Source organism: Ochlerotatus camptorhynchus, unplaced genomic scaffold, assembly GCF_037179485.1.
Source record: "Ochlerotatus camptorhynchus isolate MF236.1 unplaced genomic scaffold, CSIRO-AGI_Acam_v1.1 ptg000070l, whole genome shotgun sequence".
In the NCBI taxonomy this organism is placed as follows: Eukaryota; Metazoa; Arthropoda; class Insecta; order Diptera; family Culicidae; genus Ochlerotatus; species Ochlerotatus camptorhynchus.
Genome location: NW_027040560.1, coordinates 1,515,279 through 1,536,204, shown reverse-complemented (window position 1 = coordinate 1,536,204; position 20,926 = coordinate 1,515,279). Strand labels below are relative to the sequence as shown.

Genomic DNA, 20,926 nt, shown 5'->3' with positions numbered 1-20,926 from the left:
AGCAGTAACATCTGATGGAAAATGAATGCAGAAGCTTGGCAAAATGATTAATTGGAGCCGTAAGTAATTGATTTTAGCCGTGGTTGCGATGCTCTTGTCTTGCAAAAACAATTTGTTTTTTCGCTTCAAGTGAGGCCGTTTTGCAGCGATTTCGGCCTTCAATCGCTCAAATAATGCACAGTAATACTCGCTGTTGACGGCTTTTTCTTTTTCGAGGTAGTCCACGAAGAGTATGCCATGACAATCCCAGAAAACCGACGCCATAACCTTTCCGACCCTCGGCCGCTTCGGAGCACTCGTGCCGGCTTCAGTCCATTGTCGGGCACTCATTCTGTTCTCTGAGGTGTAATAGTGCATCCAGGTTTCATCAACAGTTACCAATCGACGCCAAAAGTCCGCCCGATTCCGCATCAGCAAGTCCAAACACTTTTTCGAAGTACTCTCGCGTTCGTGTTTTTGGTCAAGAGTGAGCTTGCGCGGCACCCAGCGGCAGGATAACTTTTTCATATGCAGAATCTCGCCCAAAATATGGCGTGTGCGCTCAGTACTAATCTTTGCGGTATCTGCTAGCTCGCGCACCTTCATTTTCCGGTCAGCCAACACCATTTCATATATTTTTTACGTAGGATTACGTCAGGGGTGCAATTTCAAACAACCAAAATTGATCGCATTACGAAAAGTGGTCAGGTTTTGACCACATATAAATCTGTCAACAACGGGTGGATTCTTATTCTAAACAAGCTACTCGATTAAAAATTTTGCTACAAATCTGCTAAATTGAACACTTTATTAATTTTGAATAGGTCACTACTGAAAATTACACAAATGTCCAACTGTTGCAATAGTGATCAAAATTATCACCGATTGCCTGCAAACAGCGCATTCCCTAACACAGATTTTAAAATCGAATTCGACTCTTACTCGCCGAACGGTGCTTATTTAATCACCGTATGTGGTGGTGTCAGCAGCAGCAGTAGCGAGCTGCAGCCCACATGAGCGTCCATTCACCGAAGAAAGAGGAAGAAGTCTCACCGCTACTGATCGGGATCCATCTTCGTGAGTCGCTGTCGGCCATCTATGCTAAGCGCGTCACCTTCGTTCCAAACAACAGCTCGCCAGCCTCATCCGTGTTGAACACCCTAATACCTCAGCATTACTCAACGTTCACAACAAAACGGTCATTTTCAGGACCACTATAAATTTGATAAAGAGTATTTTTTGGACATTTGTCAAGGTCATCAATTGGATGTCAGTTCCCATATGTTAAAATCTAACATACCATATATTTTTAAGGCAACATTGGCAGTACAATTTCAGAATACAAAGTCTGTTGCGGCATGAAAGTGGTCAGATTTTGATCCAGAGATGATGGATTTTAATTCTGTTGCTGGCTCATGCTGCGATAGAATGGCGTCATGGGCAGGCAATGGGGAGAACCAAAGATCTAGTCTAGCAGTGATAGTATCACACTTGTTACTCCTTTAATTGAGAGCCGCGTCGTAGTACGCTTACGTATAGGCACTGACGTTGGGTGTGATACTGGCGGGTTTTGCCGCAAATCACTCTTATTTTATTTATTTTTACGCAGATAGATTTATTTGGGTTTACAAGGGAATTATACTATTGAAATATTTCAGAAAGTGCCCAACGGTGCTCCTTCTACTTGCGTGACAAGCTTTCATTGTTGTTTTCATTGAAGTATTACTCAGGAAACAATGTTAAACATCATTTTTGTACATGGTATTGTAACTAATCTTATAAGTGCTTCATTTTGATTTGGGATAAGTGTTTGAACTATGGCTCGGAATTTAAACTGTGGCGTGCTTCTATTGTGACATACCCATATGTATTTTTGTGGTGCGACATAGTGGAAACGTGAGAGCGTAATTGGAACATATACCCTATATAATTTAAAAATCAGCTAGGAAACTAACTTCAAAATGAAGCATTTTAGTCACATGAAGGTGTTACCTGGGTCGAACTAAGATATAATAAATAGGTATAGGTCAAAATCAAAAGTACTTGAAACACGTTTAATTTTAGATTACAAGCACAAGTGCAGGTACTTAATAAAGCATGGGTTATGATTGATAAGGTGAATTAGAGCTTTTAATAATTTATTAAATTAGACTAATGAGATATTATAATCATCAAATGAACTTAAATAAGAAACTTCAGAAAGTCTAATGACATTAAGTAGTTTAACAAAATAATTAGGATGCGGGGGGTCCGCTTAGGGAGGCAACTAACCTTTAAAGTTGTAGAATAAATCTTCTTATTTAGTCTTGAATTTTAAAAAGAAAACACAAGCAGACCAATAGCATTAAGCAGATTAACAAGGAGAGGAATAGTTTAGGAAATAAGTAAAAGTAGAGGTATGTGACAATTAATAGCTTTTAAACTTTTGGAGATATTGTATTCCCCTGAGTTTGTTGTACTCGATTACTATATAATTCTCTCAATACGCGAAATCTCTTATATATGCGGTTAAAGCATTTGAGTTAACTTATTTCTTAGTGTTCAAGTACTTACATTTGTAAACAGCAGTCAATGTTAATCTATGAACTAAACCATACGTAAAATCGATCTTTCCTTATGTGGTATTGATGCATGTTTAACTTTTCGTGGCTGTCGGAATCAACGCGCCTACGTCTACGGAGCTTACGCAGAAGTGATTCGCATTTCGGTAGAGCTTGCCAAAAGTGTTTTGAGCTTATGTAGTCTAGAATTTGTTCGGTACGGTCGCGGAATTTTGAAATGATTGATACGTGCGGTAAAATAACTAAATTGAAACAAAGCTCAACAGTAAAATAAGTAGAATACTTAGGGAGGAAACCAAAATTAATCAACTTGCCAACATAGGCTATCACATTTATTTTGGTGGCACTAATAAAGTGATAATAAGCTGTTTTTTTTTCTCTACGGTTGTTTCGCGTGGCTTTCACAATTTGCGCGATTTTCGTATCTTACGTAATTTAGATGTTTAGCTATAAACGGTTTTACTGACTCGAGGTCGTTCCTTAAGCGGTGTTGGTACAGGTTAAACCTTTGCCGACTGTCGAATTCAACGCGCCTACGTCTACGGAGCTAACGCAGAAGAGCTTGTCAAACGCCTTTGAGCTTATGTAGTATAGAATTTGTTCGGTGCGGTCGCGAAATCTTGAAATGATTGATACGTTCTTTAAATTAACTAATTTGATACAAAGCTCAGTAGTAAATAAGTACACAGCAAAAAAATAATTTTGATATCACGTCAAAGTGGATGCACTACAATCATGTCGAAAATATGGTGTAATATTACTTGCTAAAAAGGACAAAATTATCATTAATACAATGCATGAACTGACATTACGCTGCTTTTACTGCATTTGTTTATTTATGTGGTCATAAAAATTACATGAAATTTTCGACATGATTGTAGTGCATCCACTTTGATGTGATATCAAAATTATTTTTTTGCTGTGTAGAATATCTAGGGAGGAAACCAAAATTAATCAACTTGCCAACATAGGCTATCACATTTATTTTGGTGGCACTCTTTAAATGATAATAAGCCTTTTTTCTCGCTTCTGTTGTCTCGCACGGCTTTCGGAATTCGCGCGGTTTTCGTAACTTACATAATTTAGATATTTCGTTCGAAACGGATTTACTTATTCAATCGGTTTACTACGCGGATGTATCTACGCGCACACGTCACAGCATTTTTTCTATAACTATCTTAAAACAATACAAACGGAATCCAGTGTTCAAGCGGCCAACATAGGCTAGTCCTTCTGCTGTATTGTCAAAGATAGAAGCAAAATTTATTCAAATGGGTCAAGTCTTGAAAACTAAGCTGTCACGCAGCTCCAGCTTGATATCCAATAAAAAAAGAGATGAAGGATTTTAATTCTGAATACGCAAATCTAATCTGTTAAAATTAAGGATTTATCATTTATCATAATGTCACATCATAATGTCACATCATAAAATGGTCACCGATTGCCTGCGAAAAGCGCTTTCCCTAACACAGATTCCAAAATTGAATTCCATCCGGTCTCAACGAACGCTGTTCATTCAATCACCGCGTGTGATGAGTGTTGGTGTTCTCCAGTACACAACGAAAGGCTCCCCGCAAGCAGCTAGCTATCAAGGCTGCCCTCAACCGCTGATCGGATTCAGTTGCTCGTCGTGAGCCGCTGTAGACCATCTATGCTAAGCGCATCATTCTCGTTCCGAACAACATGCAGCTCGTCAGCCTCATCCGTGTTGAACATCCTAATAGCTCAGCATTATTCAACCATAACGACAAAACGTTCTTTTCAGGACCACCATAAATTATTCTTGTTTAAGAGTTAATTTTCATTGAACGTTCGCTCGCCTTGCTGCCAGCCACATCACCCCCAAAGCTCTTTGATAATGTATTGAAGTGGTACATAAAAATTCTCGCAATGACCGAATACCACATGGCCATGTCAAATAACTAGAAACACTTCGTAAGGTTTTCTCCAGGACGCGTGAACGTGAATTTATATGATTGATCGCGAATATCTCGCGATTGAAAAATTTTGAACAAGAAATTCCTCCAATCAATTTTTGATTTTTTTTTAATTATATATTGAATAAATCAAAAGCTCTGTGCGTTTTGTGCGCGAAAATGCGTAATTTTTACATCAGAAAACGAGGCGTTTCCGTGATGGGAAAAGTGGTTTCCCTAACACAGTCGCTGAACATTGATTCCAAGCGTTGAGCATGCTAGACCGTACCTATCTTTATGCCTTTTGTTGCAAATTTTAAGCCCCTCCTATTCAGAGAATTATGCAAAAAAAATATCTTGCCGAATTCTCTTAATGGAAGAGTCTTCAAGGCTTCATTTCCGCGCCGCTATCATCTCCAAGAACATTAATTTAATAATACTATACTTCTTCTGTGACATCAAAACTACCTTTCATAATCCTACGTCAAATCTGCGGTCCCGGTTGATTCCCGGTAAGGTCTAGGAATTTTTCGGGTTGGAAAATTTCTTGACTTCCCTGGCCATAGAGTATGATTGTACTTGTCACACGATTATACTAATGCAAAAATGGTACATGGTGATATCGAAAACTCTCAATTATTAACTGTGGAAGTGCATCTAGAACACTAAGTTGAGAGCACACAATAAGCTTATATTCGATTAGCAATAAGCTTGAAATGCTAAGAACAAGCAGAAGATTGGCCGAAGCCGTCATTTATCCCATATGTTGAACTTAGTCATCCCTTAAAGTGATTTTCATTCTCATAAGGTAACAGTCGTGGTTAAATCTATAAGCACAATTGGAACACATAATAAAAGGAACGAACAGCCATGACTGGTACAGGTACGCCTATCCCAACTATACGATTGTTAATGTTAATCAATCTATAGTAATTAGCAATTCTATCTCTGCGTCTATGACTTCTGATTGTCTGGGTCCTTGTTTGTTGAACTTTGCTCAATGTAGGTTCGCAAGCATTTCTTCTGGAATTCATAGCGTCTTTACTCTTCATTCAAATGGAGGCAGAATTGTTCGTCCATTATAAAGTGAAAGAAGCTTTCTTCAAAACATCAAATAACCTCGGAAATTTAAAAAACCATTATTTGATTAACTAAGAAAGGTTAGATCTCACCAAAAGTGAATTGATTCCACTGCACTAAGAAGGTTGAGAACATTCGCGATCACTTTGCTGCGATCTGTTTTTTTTGTGTGTCTTTCTCGACCTAAGTGAATGCTGAATGTGTGTACAGACATTATTATTGCTTGTTGTTGTGGTTGGTTGTGTTTCGGGTTTTCGCGATCGACGCGGATTTATGGCTTTGTGGCAGTGGGCGCCACGTTTTGTTTAGGTCGTATAATTTTATTTCGTGGCGTGTTGAAAGAAACGAAAGAGAAACAGAATCTGTTTTGGGGTTTGTTTGATTTGTGACCACACCACACACCAGCTGGTCCAATTTGGGATGAATTACTTCTCCTACCGTTTTTTTTTTGATCTGCCGTGTATATCGATTCCGATGTTCTGAGAAGATTTTGATCCAATTATCCGGAAACTAATCATAAAAGAAACTCAAAGCCATTTCTTCGATCTTAACGGGAACGTGATTGATTTAGCGGGTCGATGTCTCTTACGGATAGCTAGCAATTATCGACGAACCGGACGTCGTTAGTGTAACCCGGTGAAGATCATGAGTCAATTTCGGCGATGATCTAACACGAGAATACCCGTGTGCATCGAAGGTTCCCGGGTGAGGTAACATGCTTTTGGGGGGTACTTTTCATCTGAGTCGAAACAAAGTCGTCGAGTGTTTGTAACGATGATGTTACGTGATTTTCTTGCACGCCCGCCTGACTGCATGACTGACTTGAAGATATGCGTGAGGTGGCAGCACAAAGCGACTCATGACGAGCAGCTTGTTATGATGCTGCTGCTGCTTCATGATCACTCAACTACTTTGCGCGCGGTTGTTCCTCAAAAGCCCAAAAAATGAAACATCGCATACGTGCAGCAACAAACAGACTGGCAAGATGGTACACATTATTCCGCATAGATTCCATATATGCAGCCGGGTGGCATTGCTCCTCTAGAGTCGACTGCTGCTGGCGTAATTCACTGCCTCTGCTCATACACATATTAGATCATCGAAGTTAGCTGTACGTTCGCGCGGGTAGCAGTTTTTGCTCTAAAGTGGATCAGCTGCCTGCCAAAAGCAACGGGTAGTGCAAAAATTAAGTTAATTAATTGTTAGTTGAGGGAATTTGGCCAATACGGGTAATGCTGTTTTTGGAAGCAGCTATCTTTCGGTGATGAAAACAACAGCAATGAACGGTAACAACTATGGGGGCTGCGACGACGACTAGACGGTTGGTCGGTCGGTGGAAAAAAAAATGCAATGGATTGGCATTTTATGCGGTTGCGGCTGCTGCAGTCAGTGTTGACATTTAGCAGCATCCAATCTCTGTGGGTACGAGATATAAAAGTTTGAGAACGTATAGATTGTGGTACGGACGAAGTTGGGCTGTGGCAAAATCTGCCAATCTATTTAGAAAGTGTGTTAGGATTGTGCATGGCTTAGGTAGGGGCGAATTCTATTACAACTATATTTTTTTTTCAAGAAAAGTGATCGAGAATTCATTCAGAAGACTCTATAAGACGTGAACACACAGAACACGAGCATTGAAGGATACATCCTACCCTTTTTTCCGATGTTAACATAAAACCAAGCTGGTGTCAAAAAATCAATAAAAAAAAAGGGTAGAGAGCTACTTCGGCCTAAACGCCAATTTTGGGTCCATCGAGCAGAAAACTTCAAATAAATCCATGATTTCAGAGTTAACAAGTCAATTATGCGTTTGGTACGATACTTCAGTTAATAAGCTACCGAACGAAGTCAATGAGAATGCGTGATATGAAGGTTTGCACCCATTATTCCCAAAAACCAAAGCGTCGGAGCGACCGAATCAATTTTTATTTTCATCTGATAGGCCGAAGTGAATTCATTGGCATTTCAATAGCGTTTCAATGCGTTGGGCCGAGTTTAGAATCCGTAGGCCGAGTTTGGCGTCAAGCAGCAGTGTTAGAATTTATAATATATCTCAACGATTGGTTTCTCTTTATCAAATCTTACGGTATGCACGGAAAGGTAAATAAATTTGGAAGCCATCAGTAATAATAACATTCCGTTTGGTGCTAAACTGCGTTAGATTAAGAAAGACTAAGTGTGGGTTGTGCTTAATAGGCCGGAAATGGGGAAGTTAACGCCACCTATAGAAATTGTCTAACCTCACTGCAGAAAATGAAAATTGGAAAACTGTACCCGCCGAAAAAAAAAGGTTACTTGTATTGTTTACTACTAACTTGGTCTCTCCTCTGCTCAAGACATGTCCGGAGAACTTTGAGATTTGGGCGTAATTTCTTTTGTAAACAAACACGTCAATCGCCGATTTTTCGGGTATAAAAGCTTTATCTCACAAACAAACTATATTAAATGAAATAGGAATCATTTCTTTACCTTTTTGTGTTTTCAGTTTTTGAGATTGAGCATTAATTCGCGAGAAATCGGTGATTGGCGTGTTTGTTTACAAAAGCAATTACGCCCTAATCTCAAAGTTCTCCGGATGTGACACTAGAGTGATGCAAAATTTGAAATTATCGCTCCAAAATACTTAAACGATTCCAAATCGGATCCTGACTAACCTCTCAAAATTTGAACCCATTTGGTGAGAAACTGAGATGGCACAAACCATTTGAAGTTTGTATGGGAATTACTATGGTAAAACCAAGATTTTTGTTCATGTCTATCTAATAATTCACCATATCGGTCTTCTTCAAAAGCTTTCATATGTCCTTATAGGAAATTTTCCCAGCTACAACTTTGCTGAAGACCACTTTTTGATTAAATACAAGGATCGCAAGTTATCAATGGTTCAATGCGCTGATGTCACACTGCAAAATACAGTGTTGCCTACAGAACAGCTGCTTGATCATGTCATAAGTTTACCAATCTCTTAAATAATTAATAACTTTTTCCTGTCTCGTTTTACATAGAAACGATCTTCAGCAAAGTTGTAGCTGAGAAAATTTTCTATAAGAATAGCTATCGAACTGTTTCGCAGCTCAATATGGAAAAAGACTAGAAGGCAATGAACAAAAAGTTGAGATTTCCCATAGTAATTTACATGTAAACTTCAAATGGCTTGTGCGAAGTCTAACCAAACGATTTGAAACCATTTAAGCACTGTGGAGCGAAAAAGTCAAATTTTGCATCAGTCTAATGTGACACCCTACTTCAAACTCTTAATTTATATAAGTTTATGTTAGGAACTTCTTAAGTTGTATCAATACCTGAAAAAAATAATGCATTTGTGCATTGCATACGCAAGTACATAATAATGATAATTATTTTCAATCGTTTATCTTGTATGCTCAAATGTCTTAAGAGGCTCTACGGAGCCCAGATACTTTACAATAATTTTAAAATTCATTCATACACTATTTCGAATCAGTTTCGGAAGGGGCTTGTGAGGAGTTCTTCTTCTTCTTCTTCTTCCTAGGACTTACTATAGGCTTCTGCTTTCTTCTGTGCCCGCAACTCCTTTCTCTTCTGTTTTTTTTTTTCGAAAGCCAACAACTTGCTGCCGTTGCTTCCATTATTCTAATGCTTTCTTGTAACTCTCCTCATTCCGATACTTGATAACTCGTTGCTGAATTCCGGGTTTCGACGTTGCTCGTCTTGTCCTCACCAGTGCTGATAAAAATCATTCCTTCTACACTGAACTTAGCTTAAAATTAGGACAACCTTAACACATAGACCAACTACCTTTAACCAACTGACTTTGAATTTTGACGTAAACATATTCTCTCGATCAAGGCAACCTTTGAGTATCGAGGTCAACACTTGTTTTTGTTCATTCGTGGCTGGATGTTCATTATCGCCTGTGTTGTTGTCAATATTAATATTCGTTTTCATCTTGGTGGGAATGATTTTGAGGATCAAATGCAAAATATTTATTTTCATTTTGCACAAATATAGCGCTGAAGAACGCTTCGTGTTGGTTTTTACACACAGATCGATGAGAAATTATTGCCTCATGCTAAATTGATGATAATATCGAGCTTTTAGGCTCTGGGGTCGATTATATTCAAAATAATAATTTTGCCCAAAATGAATTTGATTATTTTGCTTTTGAGGATCGGTTCTGATTTTGACAATTTTGGGTTGGATAATCAAGCACTGGTGAATATCAACAAACACGTATTCGATGATATATAATCAACTGTCACGTCACAGCGAAGATATTCAAAATGAACGCAATTCATATACACTGGGTTGAAGCGCTACTCCTTGCGTGTGATCTTGAATGATAAAAACAGACACTGGTCCTCACTGCATTCTTTAGATTCCGGGGGTGAAACATCTTCCATTTCCACCTCCTCTTCTGCCAGCTGTTCAACCACTTCCACCTCCAGTTATCACATCTGCACAAAAACCGGGAATTTGATTGGACCCTTAAAATCTAGATTGGTACATATATTCATTGAACTTTGTTAAATATTCTAATACCGGAATCTCGAATATTTTACTTAGAATCTTGAATGTTTCCTCATGCTCGAAACTCTTAACTTTTCCTTGGGACTTTCAAAAATTATGTCTGAGATCTAAAACAAATGTCCCACATCCCGAGCAAGAACCGATAACATATGAATATCTTAATGTGGTATAATATCATATTTTGGCATGCTTGTGATATAAAACTTTGTTTTGATATTATTTAGCTACCATTTTTTTGTTAAATATCAAATAATTACCAACATAACAAAACGTGATCTTTCAGTTTTAAGACAACAACACCTAAAAGAGTTGTTAGATTGGTATTAGGAGACCTTTTAAATAACAAATTATGGTATTTCTGGCATCGAAAAAAGGGTTGGATCCCTCTACTCACATGCTATAAAAAATGATTTTTGGTATTTTGAAATTATTAGATATTATAATGATATTTTTTACTTGCTAGATACATGCAGAGGTTGAAAGGCAAGGGTTTGACACTTAAATCATGTCAAATTCGCTTTCAGATAGTCAAAATCAGCGATTTTACGACTCGCTAGCGCTAGCTCTGAGTGAACGCTCACGAATCATAGAAATGCTGATTGTGACACTCTGAAAGCGAAATTGACTAATTTCATGTATCAAACACATACTTTACAACCTCTTCTTTTAACTTACGAGTCCAACATATCATAATAACATCTAATGATTTCATAATTCTGTAAAAAAAAAAAACATTTTTTTTATAGCAAGTGAGTGGAAGCAACCCTGGTTGGATCAGTTATTACAATAACTAAATTATTTATTAGATCGTAATTTGTAGAATATTGTTGCGGTATTATTTTTGGTATTTTACCTCTTATATCAGGCTCATCAATACCATATTTAGGTTGCTTGTTGTGCTGTTTTCATACCTGAATTTAATATTCATAAGTTATTGTCTCCTGCTCGGGATCCCGAAAGAAAGTATTTTGCATGTAATTTTTTTTTGGTATTATTCTTTAGTATTTTACCTCTTATATCATGCTGGTCAAATTTTGGTGTCAGGGCAGAATTAGGTATTCATTAGTTATTTTCTCCTGCTCGGGATACTACAAAACAAAGTATAAGTGATTTAATTGAGAATCCTAATAATCCTATGGGAAATCTCTTTAAATTCCCTCCCCTCTCTAGTATTAAATTCGGCAAAGCATTTGTTTTATTTATATTCAGAATTATTATCGGTATTCCCTTGACGCCCTCCTCAGAATTCTCTCTGATTCATTGATTGATAAAATTCAAGAGATTTTTAGCAATAGCTGATCATTAGGAGTAGCGTCCGAATTGTAATTGTTAAGTACCTTTGAATTTTCCTGCGAATTCCTTTAGAATGGTCCCGAAATTTCTTCAAATTGGCTTCATAATTCCCTGGAATTGTTCATAATAATGGTCTTTTCAGTACACGGAATTCACCTTTAGTTCTCCTACACACTACGAAAAGTCTTGTAAATTTCAGTTCGCTGAGACCGACACATGTCACCGGCCCTTTTGTTGAAAGAAACGAGAAAATCAATTCAATCAAACGTTCTCTTCGTCATGTTTCTTATGTTTCGGTTTGAGAACACTTAATTTTACATGAAATGATTGTTTACGTTCAATGATTTCTTGTTGTGTTTGTCGTATTATATGCTGAATAAAAGCTGATTCGTGCTGAAAATACACGAGAATGCCTTTACATGGCCATGGAGATACAAAGAGAAAGTCGACGAAGAGAATCTGTCAATGTTACTTAGGACCGAATGCAATGTTCAGCTTGAATTGTTTGAAAGTTTGATTGCAACAAACGCGGTCTACGACATAGCTTGATCGTATTGGTGGAATTACATAACAAAAACTTCCCCTTTGATTTAAATGTACCATCAAGCACGTGTGTTGCAAACAAACTTTCAAATAATTCTATCTCTTTCCTTTTACCGTTCCAAACAAGATACGTTGCAGGGAGAGTTTTTCATGAAAGTTGTTGCAAGGGTGTCAAGCTTTACAGTGATGGCCTTGAAAATAGCACAATAGGCCGATTTTTATACAAACTATACAACTTTGGCATGTTGTAACTATGTTTAATTATGATCAATTGAGATGTAATTTTTACACAGAACTACAAATACATATGCTGAATTTTGTGTGTACGTAATATCAAATAATTGGAAGCGCTTGCCGGAAATTGACGGGCTGGTTGAAATTAGCCAATAAAATAGCAAATTTATAATTCGAAATTTTCGAAGTCTATTATTTCGGAAATTTTTGACCATACACAAAACAAGATTCTGAATTTTATATATCGCGTTAAATATTCCCTCGTTTAATGTTGTGCTATAGTTGGTATAAACAACGAAATCGTTTACAAGCTTGCATACAATATTGCTAATTTATGCGATATTGCGCTTAAATTTACACGAAATATCGTGTAAATTGACGCCAAATCAGCGTTAAATTTATGTGCGCTATATGTCGCAGAAATTTACATGAATTTTTTAAACGGTGTATCGTAAATAACTTTCTTAAGCACGCTGTCGTTTATTAGCAATATGGTTGAACATGTTAAAACTATAACACTTCGGAAATTTCGAATTATAAATGTGCTATTTTATTGGCCATTTTCAACCAGCCCGTCAGTTTTCGGCAAGCGCTTCTAATAATTTGATATTACGTACACGGAAAATTCAGCATATTCAGCATATAAAATTTCAGCTCAATTGATCATAACAAAACATAGTTGCAACATGCCAAAGTTGGCTAGTTTGTATGAAAATCGGCGTATTGTGCTATTTTAATGGCCACCACTGTACGTCCAATATGGATTACTTCTCGTGTAAAAGTAGTTATTTTTAAGTGTGTAGATTTCTTGAAATGCTTCTCAAAATTATCGGGAACTTCTAGTCAAGTTCTTTTGGAATTTTCCTCAGAATTCCTTTAGAATTATCCCTAGAGAGAGAGAGAGCGAATTGTAGATGACAATAATTCTCATCAAATCTCATTTTGCATTATCATAAAAATTCTATAGACAATTCTTGATGTCAGAAACGTTAAATTTAGTTTACGTCCAAGAATCGTGATTTTTTTTAAATATAATTGAGATTTTTAAAGTTATTATTATGGATATTCAAAATTTGATTTTTTTTTTCATATGAATCTCGAAAATTTCTATAATTATAAAAACTGAAAAATTAACATGTAACTTAGACAAATTTCAAAGTTCTGAGACTTTATTTGAAACATTTAAATTTTCGGACTTCAAGAATCTTATTTTTTTCAATTGAAGTTATTTGCTGAATTATTTCAAAAAAAGTAAGATGTTGTATCCATGGCAATATTCGGCGACTGTGCTAGGGAAACAGTGTTTTGACAAAATTACGCATTTTCGTGCACAAAACGCACGGATTTTGTGGTTTATTCAATAGATAATATCATTGGCGTTCCGTAACCTCACTTTTTACCGGTGCACCAACTTTCAAAACCAGCTTCAATTCCATATTCATACTCGAATCGGTTGAAAATACACTTAATATTCTAGCTTACTCGATATCCATCCATTGCAAGCAATATTTTGATAATTGTTTATGTTTTGAGAGTTGGTGCACAGGTAGATTGAGGTTAAGGAAACGCCACTGGATAATATAAAAAGCAAAAATTGATTGGAAGAATTTCTTGCTAAAATTTTCCATTCGCGAGATATTCGCGATCAATCAAATAAATTCGTGATTTTATCATGGAAAAACCTCTCCTTAATTCGAAGTGTTTCTGGTTAATTGACAAGGTCATGTGATATTCGGTCATTGCGAGAATTTTTATGAACCACTTCAATACTGTTAAGGATTTCACCACAAATGTTTGGTTGCTGGGTACATTATCAAAGAGTTCTGAAAAGAACCGTTTTGTCGTGATGGTTGAGTAATGCTGAGCTGTTAGGGTGTTCAACACGGATGAGGCAGGTGAGCTGTTTGTTTTTTTGGAACGACGGTGACGCGCTTGGCATAGATAGCCAACAGCAGCTCACGACGAGCAACTGAATCCGATCAGTAGCGGTGCGACTTATTCCTCCTTCTTCTGTGAATCGAGGGCAGCCTTGATAGCTAGCTGCTTGTGAGGAGCATTTTGAAATCTGTGTTAGGGAAAGCGCTTTTTGCAGGCAGTCGGTGATAATTTTAATTATCATAGCATCAGTTGTACATTCGTGCAATTTTCAATAGTGACCTTTTGAAAATTAATAAAGTCTATCGATTGGCGTATTAAGAATTAAAATCTATCATCTCTGGATCAAAATCAGACCACTTTCATGCCGCGACCGACTTTGGTTTTGGAAATTGCACCCCAATGTTGCCTCAAAAATACATGGTATGTTAGATTTAAACTTATGGGAACTGACATCCGATTGATGAAAAGTCCAGAAAATACTATTTAACTTATTTATGGTAGTCCTGAAAAGGACCGTTTTGTCGTGATGGTTGAGTAATGCTGAGCAGGGGTTGAAACAGTTGACGTTTTTTACTACACTTGCTTCGTTGTCGTGCGCGACAGTCTGTTTGTATTCATACCGTCTACCGTCGTCTCTCTCACACAACACAACCGGTAGAATAACATTCGAGCAAAATGAAAATTATCAAATAACTATCATATCAGGCATAACATTTGATAACGGCACAAAAGCATTTGTAAACAAACATTCTTAGGCCCTTTACACGCGAACCAAAGTACGCCCACGCAAACTAATACCACTTTCGGAAAGGTAATAGATGCCCCTATCCGATGATGTTGTTGGTTTGCGTGGGCGTACTTTGGATCGCGTGTAACGGGCCTTAGAAAGTTTGTTTACAAATGCTCTTGTGCCGTTATCAAATGTTATGCCTGATATGACATGTGTGATTTCGTTCTAATTCCTCAATTTGGTGTAAATTAAACCATTTCTGATACGAAATGTTATTACTAGGGCATCGTTGCTTGCTATTTTCAGAATTCACACAAGCACAATATCAGCAGCTCTTATTATGAGAAAACCCAAAATACATACATTCGTGACGGTCTTCGGCGACAGTGTAGTATGACATAACCTGTCATATGACATTTTAGTTTGGTACTGTACTATAGCTTGTTTTGCAAGTGTCAAAGGCAAAGGCAGTCGATTATAACAGAAAATGTGTCGACTACCGTGACCGCTTACAAGACAGATGCTGAGCTATTAGGGTGTTCATCACAGATGAGGCTGGCGAGCTTATGTTGTTTTAAAAGAGGATGACACGGTTGGCATAGATGGCCCACAGCGACTCACGAAGCGCTACTGAATCCGATCAGTAGCGCTGTGGCTTCTACCTCCTTCTTCGGTGAATGGACGCTCATGTGGGCTGCAGCTCGCTGTTTGCGGCAGCCTTTCGTTGTGTACTGGAGAACAATGTTCAAAGCCACGCGAAGAAGCACTGCTGCTGCTGCTGATGACGACCGATCGACCGGACACCACCACACACGGTGACTAAGCACCGTTCGGCGAGACCGGATGGAATTCGATTTTGAAATCTGTGTTAGGGAAAGCGCTTTGTGCAGGCAATCGGTGATAATTTTGATCTCCATTGCAAAAGTTGGACATTTGTGTAGTTTTCAATAGTGACTTATTGAAAATTGATAAGGTATTAATTTTAGCAGATTCGTAGAAAATTTCCAATCGATTGGCTTGTTTAGAATTAAAATCCATCCGCTATTGATAGAGTTATAAGTGGTCAAAACCTGACCCCTTTTCGTAACGCGGTCGATTTTGGTTTTTAGAAATTGCACTCCCAATATGTTGCCGAAAGACGTAATCCTACGTCGAAAAAAATACAAATTTGCCAACAAATTCCTTGTCTGTCAGGCGATCTGTAGATGTGGTAAAATGAGTCAGCCCTTCATCACATCTGGCACCATTAACGGGCAAATTTACAAGGATGGATGCCTTCAGAAGCACCCCTTGTATCTTGCCATTACGCCCGACCAGTATTAGACCAGTCGGACTTAATCAGAATTTTTGGCGACCATTTGTGTGTGCTTCATTTTTTTCGAATACAGTCTTTAGTTAAAACTGTTCATGTATTTGCCATTATTTTTTATCGAATACACTCTTTATTAAAGGGTGTCCACGATGAAATTGCCACACTATGAAATTGCTCTAACTTTTTAACCGTTGGGTAGAATTTAATGAAAATTTGGGTGGATTTAGTTCATAGTGCATTATTTACATCCTGCAAGTTTTAAAGTCCTGTGATCAAAACTCGCGGAAAAAGAGTCGAAAGAACAGCTCGTGCGTGATAAAATCTTGCGCATTCATCACGAGAACAAGGATCTCTCGCATCGTTCCATGGCTAAAACGTTGGGAATCGCGAATTCCACGGTGTCGCGAGTGATTAAGCGGTTCGAGGAACGGTTGACCACCGATCGGAAGCCCAGAAGTGAAGGAAAAAGTATTCCGTACAACACCAAAAATCACAACCGCGTAGTTGGGGCCTTCAACCGAAATCCGAACGCCTCCGTTAGGGATGTGGCTAAGAAGCTGCACCTAAGCCGAAGTTTTGTCCAGAAGGCCAAAACTAAGGCTGGGCTTCGAACGTTCAAGGTACAAAAGGCCCCTAATCGCGACGAGAAGCAGAACAAGTCCGCCAAAACCCGTGCCAGGAAGTTGTACCTCAACATGCTGACGAAAGTTGAATGCTGCATCATGGACGACGAAACATATGTGAAGGCCGACTTCAAACAGATCCCCGGCAACCTGTTTTTCACGGCCAAGGATAAGTTCAGCGTTCCGGAGCATGTCCGCACTCAGAAGATGTCCAAATTTGCGAAGAAATTCCTGGTTTGGCAAGCCATCTGCACGTGCGGGAAGCGGAGTGCACCTTTCGTGACCCAGGACACGATGAATGGACAGGTGTACATAAAAGAGTGCCTCCAGAAGCGGCTGCTTCCTCTCCTGAAGGCCCACAACGTCCCAACAATCTTCTGGCCGGATTTGGCCTCATGCCACTACTCCAAGGACGTGCTGAAGTGGTATGCGGACAATGAGGTCAATTTCGTGCCGAAAATGTTCAACCCTCCCAACGCTCCGGAGCTCCGCCCCATCGAGAAGTACTGGGCGATTATGAAGCAGCACCTTCTTAAACGACCTAAGGTAGTGAAGACAGTCGAGGAACTGAAGAAAGTATGGGTTTACATGCAAAAAACGGTTGATTCACAGGTTGTGCAGAATCTTATGGCCGGGGTTAAGGCCAAGGTGCGGGCATTTGCGTATGGACTGTAAATAAAATTCGAGTAAAATGGTAAAATGAAGTTTAATATTTATTTCTCAATCCCTGAAAATTTGATGGCAATCGGATGAAAACTCGAATTTTGCGAATCAATTTTGTGTGTGGCAATTTCATCGTGGACACCCTTTATCTTGCCATTACGCCCGACCAGTATTAGACCAGTCGGACTTAATCAGAATTTTTGGCGACCATTTGTGTGTGCTTCATTTTTTTCGAATACTGTCTTTAGTTAAAACTGTTCATGTATTTGCCATTTTTTATCGAATACACCCTTTATTATATCATACAGTAAACTTTCGCTCGTTGGGCTAAACCCATAACCCACTTAGTGAAAGGCTGGGCTGAGCTGTCAAGCTGAAAATGGGTTGAGAGACACACCGATTTATTATTATCATCGCAATCCTTGAGCAATTCGATACTTGTCATCCATGAGACCCTCGAAAATGAATCAGCACTGTCAGAAGTGACATTTGACTCAGATTTAGGTAGGCTACAGCCCATCTAACGGGAGCCCAACTATAACGTAGCTCACTTAAAGATAGCCCAACGAGCGAAATTCGACTGTACTGACTACTATCCTGTACTAGCAACCTAAAATATCAATTTACATTGTCCAGTAAGGTGTTGTTGATTCAGGGTGGTCACTCAACCGGGAAAACCGGGAGATCCGGGAATTAACCAGGAACCGAACCCAACCGGGAAATAATCGGAAATTTGATTGCAATCTCAAATTATGTTTGTATGCAAACTGATTTGTCTTTTTCAGAAGTGAAACACTTAACTTATCGAATTAATTTTTCTTAAACCTGGATAAAGAATCATACAAAATGTGTTTACTCTCAAGCATTTCGGAGTCTTATATATATTTTTAAAGTCGTGAGATGTTTTTATCGATCAAACCGATAATGAAGTCAAACTCCATCCAGTCCCTTTTGAAGAGTTTTTTTTTAGACAGAAATCTTGATTACTTATTGTGTCAGGTCAGGATTTTAAAAGCTATTTACTAAATCGTAAATCTTGGTCTTAACACACTTTTAATGTCTGATTTATCTATGTAGATAATTTGTAGAATTTTCTCAAGAATTTTCTTAAATCTCCCAAGATGTCTACCCTCAATGTCACCCTAATGTTTACAGTTACCAAAATAAGGGACTTTTCAAGAAAAAAAAAACTTCACCAAAGGCACCGAACGTCTATTCCGGCTAAATTCCCATTCTGGACCACTGTGCATTGTTTAAGATTTTATTGGGTTGCTCTACAGGCTGAAAATGTTAAATCCAGAAAAGTTTGAAAAGTCTAAATACCTCGTTGGTACCATACCATGATGTGCATATTGTCAAAAGCTTCTCTTGAGCTTTACGAACTCATAAAACATTTCAGGACATTGTTAAAGACTTCATTGAACCTGTTGAACGTTATGATCTTAACTCCAGAATTGTGGTTGAAACCATTCCTCGATTAGAATGTTGTCAACAGCGCACAACTTTGCAACTACATGCATTCTGATTGTCTGGGAAAATCGCGCGGCCCCTCGCCGATGCAGCAAACAAAGTCGAGAAAAGGTAGTTCCAAGCCTATGGTAACGACGCCACGATCGACGCCCTGCGCGCTCTCCGCATTCAAATCCAGTGAATGCATGTGCGCTTGTGTCTATCGTTCAGCAAAGCGCGGCCAATTGCATGTCCCGAGGTGATACTTTGCGCTGGCTTCCTTACCCACACCGTGCTGTTCCTTTCTTCGTGTTACCATCCAACCACATGCAACTTCTCACCCTTTCCCATATATGCATTAGAGGCACCAAAGCGACGATTGTGAAACAGCAAACTGCACTCTCTTTATTATCACCATAGACTGCGGAAACCAATAAAGCCTGTCATTTGCATGCACGATAGCACTATTCGCACTCGGTCTACATAGATCTTGGGAACAGACACCCCCTCCCCTCCCCTTACCAAACCCCATCATGTTCCCATGCTGAGCGTGAACTATTGTCGACTGACTTGTAACCATTTCTTTCTCCGTTTCCCACGTTGTTCGTTTTTTGCAGAAGAAAGCCTTGGCGAGTGATTTGTACGAGCAAGTCATCTATTCGCTGGATCTGATCGAGAAGGACTACTTCGGGCTGCAGTTCACCGATGCCAACAATGTCAAACACTGGCTCGATCCCACGAAGCCGATCAAAAAGCAAGTCAAAAGTAAGTTCGATTCTAATAAAGCGGTTGCCCGTCTGATTAGCGTTATTTTTTCTTGCAGTCGGCCCTCCCTATACCCTCCGGTTGAAGGTGAAATTCTACTCCTCCGAACCGAACACCCTGCGGGAAGAGCTCACCCGGTACCAGTTCTTTCTCCAGCTGAAACAGGATCTGCTTGAAGGCCGGCTGGAATGTCCGGATCCGCAAGCAGCAGAATTGGCGGCCCTAGCGCTACAATGTACGTGTTTGTAATAATGTGTGACCTTCCTATAGGAGCTTGTTTGTTAGTCTAATGTGAGCACATGTGTTCTCCGTTATTATTGTTTATACAGCTGAACTGGGTGATTTTGACGAGACAGTCCACTCGGCCGTAACCGTGTCCGAGTTTCGCTTCGTTCCCAACCAAACCGAAGAGCTGGAGCTGTCGATCTTGGATGAGTACAAAAAATGCAACGGGCTGACGCCGGCCCAAGCGGAAACCAGCTTCCTCAGCAAGGTCAAGTGGTTGGATATGTACGGTGTTGATATGCATACTGTTTTGGTAAGGTTTTCACCGTTTGCCTTGGGAAGAATTATTGATTCATGCGTGATATTTTCTAGGGCAAAGATGGGTGCGAGTACCACTTGGGGTTGACCCCCACCGGTATTCTGGTGTTCGAAGGTATCCAGAAAATAGGTCTGTTCTTTTGGCCCAAGATAGGTAAGCTGGATTTCAAGAAGAAAAAGTTAACCCTGGTCGTGGTGGAGGACGACGATCACGGCCGGGAACAGGAGCATACGTTCGTCTTTCGGCTGCATAATGAGAAGGCCTGTAAGCACCTGTGGAAGTGTGCCATCGAGCATCATGCCTTCTTCCGGTTGCGCGCTCCGGTCAAGGGACCATCGGCACGGCAGAACTTTTTTCGGATGGGCTCCCGCTTCCGATACTCTGGCAAAACAGAGTTCCAGACAACGCAACAGAACCGAGCCCGGCGAACGGTCCAGTTCGAGCGACGGCCCTCACAGCGTTTCGCTCGTCGTCAATCGCACGTGCTGCGAGAACGTCAGAAGCAAGTCTTTCCCGATCAGCAGCAGCCAGCGCAACAGCAGCAGCCACAGTTATTATCTACCGCTGATGACACTCAGAACTCCACCTCGGGAACATCAACTCCATCAGCGAACACGGTGATCCATAACCATATCTCGGCATCGGCCAGCAGTGCTTCCGACATCGGGATGCATGTCGTCAACGGCAATCTACCCTCGCTTAGTTCGAATAAGTCGATCTCCTCGAATGAGGATGTCACGTTCGGTAAACTGGGATCGTTCGGGAAGGCTGGAATCTCCTACAAGTGCGTGTTGTTTGCTGCATTTAACAACCCGGCGTTCAGATTTACTAACGATTTCCTTTTCAG

The 20,926-nt window shown here is 39.5% G+C and overlaps 1 protein-coding gene across 1 annotated transcript in view; it reads left to right on the top strand.

Moving 5' to 3' along the window:
• Window positions 1-20,926, top strand: part of yrt (yurt) — a 110,980-nt gene that overhangs the window by 69,288 nt on the left and 20,766 nt on the right. Inside the window, exons 2-5 of the mRNA XM_065217084.1 lie at window positions 19,388-19,535; window positions 19,594-19,770; window positions 19,865-20,073; window positions 20,133-20,863. Coding sequence (XP_065073156.1) covers window positions 19,388-19,535; window positions 19,594-19,770; window positions 19,865-20,073; window positions 20,133-20,863 — 1,265 coding nt within the window. The remainder of the gene's footprint in view (window positions 1-19,387; window positions 19,536-19,593; window positions 19,771-19,864; window positions 20,074-20,132; window positions 20,864-20,926) is intronic.